Genomic DNA, 12,407 nt, shown 5'->3' with positions numbered 1-12,407 from the left:
TAAATAAATAAATAAATAAATAAATAAATTTATTTATTTTAAAAAAAAAGAATCTGCCTGCCAATGCAGGGGACACGGGTTCAAGCCCTGGTCCGGGAGGACCCCTCATGCTGCGGAGCAACTAAGCCATGCACCACAACTTTTGAGCCAGTGCTCTAGAGCCCACGAGCCACAACTACTGAGCCTGTGTGCCACAACTACTGAAGCCCACGTGCCTAGAGTCTGTGCTCCGCAACAAGAAGAGCCACCACAATGAGAAGCCTGTGCTCAGCAACAAAGACCCAAGGCAGCCAAAAATAAATAAATGAATAAATAAATTTATTAAAAAAAAAAAAGTACAGGGCTTCCCTGGTGGCACAGTGGTTGAGAATCTGCCTGCCAGTGCAGGGGACGTGGGTTCGATCCCTGGTCCGGGAAGATCCCACATGCTGTGGAGCAGCTAAGCCCGAGCACCACAACTACTGAGCCTGTGCTCTAGAGCCTGCGAGCCACAACTACTGAGCCCACGAGCCACAACTACTGAAGCCCGCACACCTAGAGCCTGTGCTCGGAAACAAGAGAAGCCACTGCAATGAGAAGCCTGCGCACCACAACAAGGAGTAGCCCCCACTCGCCACAACTAGAGAAAGCCCGCATCCAGCAACAAAGACCCAACGCAGCCAAAAGTAAATAATAAATAAATGTATTAAAAAATTTATAAAAAAATAAGTACAGATTTTAGGAGACTTCCCTGGAGGTCCAGTGGTTAAGACTCAGCACTTCCACTGCTGGGGGGCGTGAGTTTGATCCCTAGTCGGGGAACTGAGATCCTGCACGCCACACAGCATGGCCAAAAAAAAAAGTACAGATTTTAGTCTGAGGGTGATGAAGTTCTGAATGATGTTTAAGCAAGGGAGAAACATGATGAGATACGCATTTACAGTAAACCAATCCCTCACTCAGTTTACTTCCAGAATACCAAACTGAAAGAATACTGGCCCCTTATTTTTGGTTGTTGCTACAAGTAAGTGCATTAAGTGGACTTTTTGGCGTCCTAGTGCAGACAACTCGTGAGTATGTCCTTAATGGAGAGAGAGGTATGTCTACAAAGCAGCAGCAGCATCGCATCTGCATAAGTAATTCTCTGTTGGAAGGGCAGTTCCCTTAACAGTAAGGTACAGGCCAAGACACCTTCTGAAAATAAAGATCATATTTGGTAATGAATAAAATTACTGATGCCTACGAATAAGCAACTTAATTCTTTCCTTAAAACATTTCCTCAGTACTCCAGAAAACCCCTGTGAATCAAAGATTTTAATACCTTTGCGTCAGGTTTATCCTTATCCTCTAACGAACCAAGCTCTTCCGGGCCAAGAGAAAATAAAGCTTCTAAACAAAAAAGTAGAATCACAGATGTAAATGACATTATCTCATTTTTGAAAACTGTTTTAGAAAGCCAAGGCCACCAGTAAGTAAAAATCAGTTAAAGATTCAGAAATATGACTTGACAATATTTACACCCTTACCCTATACATCTTGCTTTCTGGTACTGTTATTTTTAACCACTGACCCTATTAGAAAGTGGGAAGCTAAGGTTTCAACAAGGGAGAGCTGTAAAAGGAAAATTATACTTATAAAAACCGTAACATCAGAAATCTTTGGTGGCTTCCTATTGCCTGTGGCAGTGGGTCCCAAAAGCCACATGAGGAATACTAGGAAATACACAATATATAATAGTGTCACACGTGTTTGTTAACAAGCCACATGTGAGACTTCCAACCATTCTTTCATGAGAAGGAGCACCTTTAACTCTGAGATAACGCCCTTCCCATTTGGGTATGAAAATATCTTTTCTGCATTGAGGGTAATAACAGATGGTGGTGACCTTACCTGGAAAAAGACGTTGGCAACCCAGTGCCGGTCTCCAGAACTTGTTTATAATTCAATGTCTGGGTACGCCACCCAGTGGGGCGTATCTGAATCTGTTGGGAAGTCTATATTCAAACAGATAGGAACACCTACTGGGAGACTCTGATATACTCCAGGGAGATAAGGGATGGGACGGGTGTTGCCTTGCACTGAAAACCACTGCTGCCTTAGTGATTATTGTTATGTTATATTCCTCCTGAGCTCCCGGCAGGAACAGGGAAAGACACTACATGAAGGTTACAAACATAAAGGTTAAAGCATAAAAACCACACAAAGACTTCCACAATCGTCTCCCACTACTCCCAGGTACACTGATCTGGGAGTACAGTGGAACCCAATCTAGTCCTATTCATTTAAATATGATTCCAAAAAGTTGCAAAAATTTCCCCTCAGTTCTCTGCCAGTCCTTACCCTTTCCAAATTGTACGCCTTCTTCAATAAGCTTCAGGATCCGCGCTACGCCTTACTAGGAGTGTGCGAGTCACACTAAGGTGTCGGCCCATGTGCTTGGCTGGCCACCCCCTTTGCTAGAGAGAAGGGGGCCCGGGGCTCTGAGCCCTTTCTTCTCAGCGGCACTCTCCATGACCTGCCTGCCTTCCCCAAGAGTCGCCTTCCTCACCCTCTTCTTGAGGCTACTTCTCTACTTTAAGTTGCCCTTGAACTTCAATTATACTAAAACTTGGGAAAAACTTAACCTCCCTAGGAACCCGCTTATTCATGCTCCAAATTTCTAACGGTGGAACTACTGAAGGCACTGGGGGGATATTTTTATGGAGTGGATGGAGTCACAGACAAGAGGCAACACCCAAATCCACATGCACTTCGACCCATTAGAATGGCCCTGGGAAGGGGATAATGGTAATTATACACTAAATCTCTGGAGGCAGGACGTCTCTGTAAGCTTAGAAGCAACAGAAAATGTCACAGAACTTTGCTAAATTTGGTAGTGGTGGGAAGGGGGATGAGATACTGGATACAGGATGAGCCAGGTTGTCTGTCCTCAGAATATGGAGACATGGTGGGGAGCTGAGCTACAGTCATGGAGCTTCATAGCTGGGGGCCCCCAGTCAGGGCCATGTGAAGGCAGAGGAATCTTCACACTGAAATCAAGGGAACACAGAGACTAAGACCCTTGTGGAGGAGGCTGGTTTGCAGAGGAGGAATGGGACAAACATGTAGAGAAAAATAGGGGCAAGAAATCAAGGGTCCAAGGAGGTCAGGGTGGCTTCCTGTAGGTGATTTCTAGGAGATTCCTCTATATTCTTACAGTAAACCTCCCTTTTAATTGAGCTACTTTGAGTGGGTTTCTGTTCCTTATACACAGTGCCTTATCTAACACCTTGGATCTCTGGAATTCAGAATTTCCAGATTTTAGAAAGGTAATACGAAGAAAGGGTCCAATATGTTAACGTTACATCCCCAGCAGAGTCTGGGACAAACAGTATCTATTAATCAAGGACTTAATATTCCTGTAACAAGGGGGGGTGGGAGGGAGGGAGATGCAAGAGGGAGGAGATATGGGGATATATGTATATGTATAACTGATTCACTTTGTTATAAAGCAGAAACTAACACACCACTGTAAAGCAATTATGCTCCAATAAAGATGTTAAAAAAAAAAAAAACTTTAGGTAGTCTCTAGCCTAAAGCATTATACAATTCCAGAGAATAAAAAAAAAAATGTGAAAGTTAAAAAAAATATATTCCTGTAACAAATGTATGACTGCTCACCCAAGTGAGATAATTAAGGCTATAAACAGTCTCACAGCAGGTCAAGCTCTCAGGCCAAACAAGTTCAGATTATTAGGTCAGGCTGTCAGAGTTTTCCAGATTTCAGAACTTCAGATAAACGATTGTGGACTGTATGAATAATGTGACAACCTCTCCCCACTCCAAAAGGAAGCATATAACTGTACTGAGTAACTCTGGCTTGAGTGTTTATTACTTTGAGAAACTCAAAAATACAAATGGTGTACAATAATGAAGGCTGGCACTCATGACAAAATTGTCTATGGTGTACTTTAAATGATAGGAATTCGAAAAGAAATACATTGCCTCATTTTTTTTTTATCTTGTTACGGAACATGACTGATCACACAAAGTATTCATAATTTAAGCTTCACCTTCCTCTGCAGAATTACCAATTTAAGTCCCTCATTAGCAACAATTAACACACACTGTCGAATACACATTTAAAATACTTTGTCTATTTGCGATTCTGCATAATTAATTACAGGGAGATACGAGGATACATATTACCAGCCAAAGCATGTAACATAGCATACCTCTGAATTCAGGTGTGAAATGAAGAGTCTGAAGAAGGGAATTGAGGTAACAGGTTCCACCCTGATTTCTGATTCCACTTAAATTGGTGAATTCTCTAGGAGCGGGTGGCTCCAAAGCTTTGGTCTTTAATGTCTTCCCTTTTCCATAATGATCATTTGACACACTGGAATAATCCTCTTCAAACAGGTCCCCAAACATTGTGAAACTAAATACTACCCTTAAAAAAAATATAACATGTTACAGAAACGTTTTTATTTAAAAAAAAAAAAACTTCCCCACATCTCCCTTTTATACTTGGGAGTCTCCATTTTAAGTCACTCTTAGAAAGTACAGACAGTAGTTCGGGCTTTGGAGGCGGCAAGACCTGAATTTTTTCATCCCTGCTCCGCATTACCTGTGCGACCGTGGGCAGGTTACTTAACCCGCGTTCTTGTAAGTAAAATGCGATACCAACGGTCACGCGGGGTCATTTAAACCATCAAATAACATATTGAAAGAAAGGCATTTAGGGTACAGGGTTTAGCCCACAATAAATGACAGCTGTTTTTAAAAAGGCATATTGATATCACTTGTGAAAAAAGAAAGACAACCCATCCATACACCTAATCTGCTCAGGTAGCAGAGCCCCAGCTAGATTCTGAGCGTTGACAGTGGCCTAGGGACCATGAGTCACTTCCTAAAATCTCTGCTTCTCAAACTCCTTGCACCAGATTATGACACTTAAATAAGTTAAATGGAACAAACTAATCTTTATAGTAGTTTAGTACATGTCCCCGAAGCCGGACAGCCGGGTGGAGATTCAGTGGGAAAAAAACACTGCCTTTAAAAAAAACCACAAAAAAACAAACAAAAAAACCCACTGCCATTTAAATCATGGAGCCTCGAGGGCTTTACAACATGTATCCATCCAGTGATCCCAACATTAGCTCCTGGGATCTAAAGAATCCGCTCCAGGTCTCTCACATCGAGTGTGGAGGAGGGTCACCTGGAGACGAGAAAGGCCAGGCGCCTAGCACAGTTCCTAAGCGATAGGAAACGCTGAAATGCTATTATTTGCCTTTTCAACCCGTTCCTCAGAAGAAAAGCACAAAAAATGGAACTTGAAAGTGCGGCCTCGAGCGCGTGGTCTAGATTCCGGTCTCCTCCACTCCACGGTCAGACCAGGCCCTCAAGCCCTCCAAGCCACCGAGCCCAGGCGCGCGAGGAGGCAGAGGTCCCCGCGGCGGGGGACCGCAGCCCTACACCAGGAGGACGCCGCATCCCGGGGCCGGCCCGGGCAGCCTCTCGCCTCGGCCCCGCTCATCCCTCCCGAGATTCCCCGGTCGCAGGCCCCACTTACTGCCTAAAGCCCAGACCCCCGCCCCGGCCAAAACTCGAAGCGAAAGAACACGCCTCTACCGGGGACCGCCATGTTGACGTGGGTAGCTCTCCCGCGGCAAAGCGCGTGAGCGATTTATGGAACGCACGGACTACGTCTCCCAGGATGCCCGGCGGGGTAGCGCCGGCCCGCGGCGCGGGGCCTTATGGGCAATGTAGTTCTTTTGGCCTGAGAATGTGGGAGTCGCGTTGGGTGGACAGTGCTCGCTTCCTTGTCTGCTGGAGGGTTCGCGAGTCCGCTCGGTGAGCCGGCCACTCATTCGTTCACTTTTTAAAGTTTATTTTTATTTCTGTTCGCAACTCATGTGAGTTGCAGTAGAGATTACAAAGATCGCTTGTCATTTGGCCCGGCTAATGCCAAGTTACTTAAACCTTGGAAACATTTGTGTAGGGCTTCAAGAGTGCCGTGCACTTACAGAGACATTTTACAGGTGTATCTCCAGTGAAAAATGTTCCAAGTAACTTTGATCCTTTATAACATCCTCAGTGCTTACTTTGTCTGCGCCAACTCTCATACACAAGAGTACGCCAAAAATACTTCAAAATCTCCTCTCTTGCCCTCTTGAGCACCTTTGGTGGACTCTTTCAATAGCCTATTTAGGCTCTTCTGGCCGTCCCTCCTGTCGAATGAGGACGACGGGAAGAAAATCATCTTGACTTCAGCTAAAGATTTGAGAGATTGAGAACAGCAATAGCGATAGACGAAGCCACAAGGCAGGAGTCAAAGTGAATGCGAGCCTAAGGGATTTGTATTTGGAACATAGCGACATTCCTGTGGCTGCAAATGTTCAGGAAGTGTCGGTAGGGAAAGAACTGGAGGCAGGGGACCAGCTGAAAGGTTGAAGGTCTAGACCAGGAAACCACAGTGGGAATCGCATCTTCTCAGTTCTTATCAGTCTTCCCTCGGCCACCTTGCCCCCTTGGCAGCCTCCTCTCCATGATTCTCATCCCTGGCTCCAAGGCACTCTATCCTGCTGCTTCTCTTTCTGCCTTTTGACTGCTTCTTCTTTGCCTGCTGTGCTTCATTCCCCTCTTCCTAACAATGGATATTCCTCAAAGTTCTATTCCCTGCCCAAGAATTAGCACTGGAAGCTTAGCTTCTGAGGACGCAGGCTCACCCTTGTACCCAGCTGTATCCCGGCCATCTCAACAGTGCCTGGCTCATTACAGGATCCTAATAAATATGTGTTAAATGAATGAATGAAAGGTCTGTTAACACCACCATCCTTCCCCTCATCCAGCATCAAAGTCTCGGAGCTGTCTTTGAAACTTCATCTTTTCTCCATGAATCCAATCATTTGTAACTCAAAGTATCACCTGGACAATGCTTCTTCTGTTTCCATGGCTCCCTCTCTGCTTTCCATGGCTCCCTATCTGCCCGTCAGACCCTCATTAAGTCTCACCCACGTTAGAATGACAACATTTTAGGTGGACTGCCGCTCTCTCCATCCCATCATGCGTGTCACTACCAGATCCATCTGAGGCACACCCTGAGCTCGCATTTCTCTACCAAAGAGGCTTTGGTGATTCTCTGGTATCTAGTCCAGAAATTCCACCATGGTCCAAACGCTATTTTTTTTTTAAATAAATTTATTTATTTATTTATTTTTGGCTGCCTTGGGTCTTGGTTGCTGCACGCAGGCTTTCACTAGTTGCGGCGAGCGGAGGCTACTCTTCATTGCAGGGTGCGAACTTCCCTCACCAGGGAAGCCCCAACTGTGGGTTTCTCATATTGATCCATGCCCTTTATTAGGTTGAGAAACTTCCCTTCTTTTCCTAGTTTGCTGAGAATTTTTATCAGAAATGGACGTTGGATTTTATCAAACATTTTTTCTGTGCCTATTGAAATGATTACATGGTTTTACTTTTTTAGTTTATTTATATGGTGAATTACCTTGATTGATTTTCTAATGTTAAAACAGCCTTGCACTCCTGGAATAAATCTCACTTGGTTATGACGTATTATATTTTTATGTATTACATGGTACATATATATGTTTATATTATTGAATTTGGTTTGTTAAATTTTTGTTTAGAATTTTTGCATCTATGTTCTTGAGGGGTATCGGTCTATAGTGTAACCGAGCAGGGCCCTATGGGGCCTTCCCAGGACATGCCTTCCCCCATATCCTCTGCTTTAGCTCTTCTCTGAAGTACCTATATAATAGTAATTTTTTTTTCAGTTTCTATTCACAAAGAAAAAGCTCCAGTCCATCTTCTAATTTTTTTGAAAAATTCCTGACATTACAGAACTAAACTGAAATGTATTAATATTCTACTCTTACATTTCCATGACAAACAAAAGAATTTCATGAGCCAGAACAAACAAACAAACAAAAAAGCCAGGGTAGATAATAGTATTTGATGCAAATTTCCTGCGCTGTTTTGCAGATGTGGAAACCCCCCACCAAATGGAAAAACTACTTGCTGACCATGAGCACAGACCCCCAGGCCTCCTGGAGCCTAAGGACTGATAATCTTAACCCCTGTGACACCGCCCTGCTGCTTCACCATCAGCCCATCACAGAATTGTGCACAAGTTGGGGCTTCCCTGGTGGTGCAGTGGTTGAGAGTCCGCCTGCCAATGCAGGGGACACGGGTTCGTGCCCTGGTCCAGGAAGATCCCACATGCCGCGGAGCGGCTGGGCCCATGAGCCATGGCCGCTGAGCCTGCGCATCCGGAGCCTGTGCTCCGCAACGGGAGAGGCCACAACAGTGAGAGGCCCACATACCGTTAAAAAAAAAAAAAAAAGAAAGAAAGAATTGTGCACAAGCTGACAGTACCCTGTGACAGCCCCGCCTCACCTGCCCTTTAAAAATGCTTTGCCAGGGCCTCCCTGGTGGCGCAGTGGTTGAGAGTCCGCCTGCCGATGCAGGGGATACGGGTTCGTGCCCCGGTCTGGGAGGATCCCATATGCCGCGGAGCGGCTGGGCCCGTGAGCCATGGCCGCTGAGCCTGTGCGTCCGGAGCCTGTGCTCCGCAACGGGAGAGGCCACAACAGTGAGAGGCCCGCGTACAGCAAAAAAAAAAAAAAAAAAATGCTTTGCCAAAACCCTTCAGGGAGCTTGAGACTTTTCAGGGCATGAACCACCTCGTCTCCTTGCATGGCCTTGCAATAAACCTTTCTCTGCTCCAAACTCCTTATTTAGTTTTGTTATGTGGCAATGCTGGTCTCATAGACCAATTCTATGGTCTTGTAACAGGGAAGAGCAAAATCCGACTCCATGTTGGATCTGTTTCTTTTACTTTAACCTTTGCTACTTTAACCTTTGCTTTTCATTTACTTTTATTATTATAATCATACACAATGGCCTGCCTCAGGGAACCCTACCCCTCTGCCTGAATGTTAAACTAAAGGACCTTTGTTCAGCTCTCAGGGAGACAATCTGACCCTGCCCACCTGTGAATGGCTGCAGCAAAGAAGAAATTGACACATCCCCTCCCCCATGCTGGCCAAGCCAGGAGATATTTTGTGAAATTAATGGCCTTCTTACTTTACTTCGTCACCTCTTCACCCTCTCTGTTCTGTAAAAGAAACTGGTATCCAGACCCCGATAAGATTTTTTGGGGGGATGCTTGCCTGAACACCTTGTCTCCCTATTTACTGGCCTGTCGTGTGGTGAGCAGAGTGAGCCTGGACTCGGTAACTGTCTCATAGAGTGAATTAGGAAATTCCCTATGCTTCTACTGGAGTATATTGTATCTATATTCCAGAATATTTTCTGGAATGATAGTTGGTAGTACTTCTTTTTCCAATGTTTGGTACATTTATCAGTGAAGTTATCTGGGTTTGAGGTTTTATTTGTGGGAAAGTTTGTATTGCAAATTTAATTTAAATTTAAAATACATAAGTTATTTCTATTCAGCTTATTTATTTATTCTTGATTAAATTCTAGTAGTTTGCATCTTTTAAGAAATTTGCCCATTTCATCTAAGTTGTAGAATATATTGGCATAAACCTGTTCATGATATTCTCTTATTCTTTTAATATCTATAGAACCTGTAGCGATGCCACTTCTCTCATTGCTGATATTGGTCATTTCTTCTCTCTCTCTCTCTTTTTCTTTTTTTTTTTTTTTTCTAATCAGTTTGGCTAGAGCTTTATCAAGTTAATTCAGTTTTTCAAAGAATGAGCTTTTGGGTTCATTGATTATCTCTATTGTTTTCTATTTTCTATTTCATTGATATCTATTCTAAAATAAGCCTACCTGCAGGTAGACCACTCACCACCATTTTTATTTTTCAGACATTTATCTGAAACTTTTCCAGTCACCAAGGTAAATGGTGACTAAGCAAATGTCACCAGTTATAGTTTGGGTGTCCTGGACGGAGCCATCTGGACCCCTAACAAAGTTTATGCCCCTAGGTTGGCTCTAGAATCCCTCACCAAATGGTCCTCAAGATCTAATCTGACAACAATGAGTTTACCCATGAAGGTGTCTAGAAAACCTTCATAGTGTAGTTTGGTCCGATGCAACAAACATTTCCTTGTGTGCTTTCTCTGTACGAGGCATAGCATGGGTATTGTGGGAGGAGAGTACAAATATGAAGATATGTCCCCTGACCTCAAGGAGTGCTTGATAGAGTGTGAGACAGATACAGAGATTCCTGATGGAGGATACCAGGCCTATTGGGGCAATCCCACAGCAGATGTCTAAACAGAGGACTGTGGAAACAGAGAAAAGAGAAAGCAGTCCCAGCAGAGTGCTTCAGACAAACATTCGGTGGGTAACCCTATTATGTGACATATCTAGAGAAAGCAATTTAAAATAGATGACAAACACATTCCATCACGTCCCTAGAATGGGAGGTGGGGTTGTCAATCTTATCTCAACATTTCGGAAGCCTCAGAGGGTTTGGAAATGGAATAAGACAAGCAGTAACGTCAAGCATTGCAGAGACTCTTGTCGACCTCAAGTTCACTGCCAGTGAGGAGGTCAGTGGCAAGGTGCTTCCAATCTTTCCTTGGAATCTGGGATGCCAATCACTTTCTGGGCAAAGAGTCTTTGGTACTCTGAAGATAAAATCCAAATTTTCCTTTGGGACAAATTGCAAATATACCAGCTTTATTGAAACTTACCCTCTTTTTTTTTTTTTTAATCATTCTGAGTCCTTAGGTTCCAAGAACATTGCTTAATGATTCTGTTTCTAAAAGGGCATTGCAGTGCAATGTCTCTGCTCATGGTAAAGATCAAAAGCTATCTCATCTGGAAAACATACTACTACCTGTTTCAGCAAATGCTTCTCATTCATTATCATCCTTATGAGTAATTCATTGGCAATGAGTATAATTTTTTTTTTATGAATGTCTAAATACACGCCCTCTCCTGAAGCAGGTTCTGTGCCTGTACTTATGCCGCTCCTGTTACCTGAGCTTGGAATCCAGACAGCTGGATTGCTCTGGGCTGTAGTTAACAGATGGCTCCTGCGATTTTAACCGGCTTCCTTCCTCTGTGCATGTGTCTGCTGCTGACACCTGGCTTTGCTGAAGCAGGCAAACTGCTGGTAGTACCCATGGATGGGAGCCACTGGTTTACCATGCGTCCAGTCGTGGAGAAACTTGCCCACAGAGGGCATGAGGTGGTCTTAGTCATACCAGAGGTGAGTTGGTACCTGGGAAGCTCATTCAATTTGACGGTAAAGACTTATTCCACGTCTTACACTCTGGAGAATTTGAATAGTGAGTTCCAGAAGTTCACTGATTTTCACTGGAAAACTCAGCCGCGAAGTTTACTTTCTTTGTTGATGAGTCCGTCCAACAAAGCTTTTGACTACTTTTTTTCACATTGTAAGAGTTTATTTGAAGACAAAAAATTAGTAAAATACTTAAAAGAGAGTTCTTTTGATGCAGTGTTTCTAGATCCTTTTGATATGTGTGGCTTAATTGTAGCCAAATATCTTTCACTCCCATCTGTGGTCTTCACCAGGGGAGTCTTTTGCCATTATCTTGAAGAAAGCACTCAGTGTCCCATGGCTCTTTCTTACGTTCCTAGAGATTTCTCAGGGTTCTCTGATGTCATGACTTTCGGACAGAGACTGTGGAATCATATCCGACACTTGGAGGAACGTTTACTTTGCCACTATCTTTTCAAAAATGTTGTAGAAATTGCCTCGGAGGTTCTCCAGACAACTGTCACAGCATCTGATCTCTTCAGCCAAATATCAATTTGGTTGTTACGACGTGACTTTGTTTTGAACTATCCCAAACCTGTGATGCCCAACATGGTCTTCATTGGTGGCATCAACTGCTATGAGGGAAAGCCGTTGTCGAAGGTAAGTTACTTCTCCTTTAGCATATTAAGAATTAATCAGGCTTTGGACATTAAAAAAAAAAAGATGCCTTACTAAACTGTGATTTGTCCTTTATATCCTTTGCATTTGTAATTTCTCTCCGGTTGAACAAACTATTTTGTGCCAGTTCATTTAATTGTGCATCATCAAATTTTACAAAGCTGTCTTCTTTGATATGTATGTGTATACAATTGATGACAATTGATGTAATTGTATATAATTTCCAGGCTGCATTTTTAAATCCTGTTTTAGGAAAAATACTGAAAAATACAGTAAGAAATGAAACTTCTCTTTTGTTAATCCAATGCCACCCCCTATAGGAAAATGCTTTTAGCCGTTTTGTATGTATCTTTTCCAATTTTTCTGAAATTATTTAATATTATTTAATATAAGTGCATATGTCTAATGTAAATTCTCACACTCACTTATTAAAATACAATCTAGTATCAGACCAGATATATTGTCCCTTACCTTGCTTTTTTTTCACTTGCCAATAAATTGTGGACATCTACAGTCAGTACATACAAATCTGTCACATTCTTTT

The 12,407-nt window shown here is 43.2% G+C and overlaps 2 protein-coding genes across 6 annotated transcripts in view; one reads left to right on the top strand and one right to left on the bottom strand.

Moving 5' to 3' along the window:
• USP40 (ubiquitin specific peptidase 40) overlaps nt 1-5,615 on the bottom strand; it is a 91,150-nt gene extending 85,535 nt beyond the window's left edge. For 3 of the 5 annotated variants that reach the window (XM_082630660.1, XM_082630662.1, XM_082630661.1), the window contains exons 1-3: nt 5,534-5,615; nt 4,194-4,411; nt 1,301-1,368 (exon numbers count right to left, since the gene is read on the bottom strand). In XM_082630660.1, the coding sequence (XP_082486786.1) occupies nt 1,301-1,368; nt 4,194-4,392 (267 nt within the window). In that variant the 5' untranslated portion in view covers nt 4,393-4,411; nt 5,534-5,615. Of the gene's footprint in view, nt 1-1,300; nt 1,369-1,869; nt 1,892-4,193; nt 4,412-5,533 lie in introns of those variants that run through there. The other 2 variants (XM_082630664.1, XM_082630663.1) reach the window with 2 other exon arrangements.
• A 5,375-nt stretch (nt 5,616-10,990) lies between these two features.
• Nucleotides 10,991-12,407, top strand: part of LOC309809518 (UDP-glucuronosyltransferase 1A1-like) — a gene marked incomplete at its 5' end in the record, with an annotated part of 53,168 nt that continues 51,751 nt past the window's right edge. The window contains one exon of the mRNA XM_082630653.1: nt 10,991-11,845. Within this exon, the coding sequence (XP_082486779.1) occupies nt 10,991-11,845 (855 nt within the window). The remainder of the gene's footprint in view (nt 11,846-12,407) is intronic.

Source organism: Mesoplodon mirus (assembly GCF_964341445.2).
Source record: "Mesoplodon mirus genome assembly, chromosome: 8".
Classification (NCBI taxonomy): Eukaryota; Metazoa; Chordata; class Mammalia; order Artiodactyla; family Ziphiidae; genus Mesoplodon; species Mesoplodon mirus.
The sequence above is the reverse complement of the archived record's forward strand: the minus strand, read 5'-3'. Positions and strand labels throughout refer to the sequence as shown.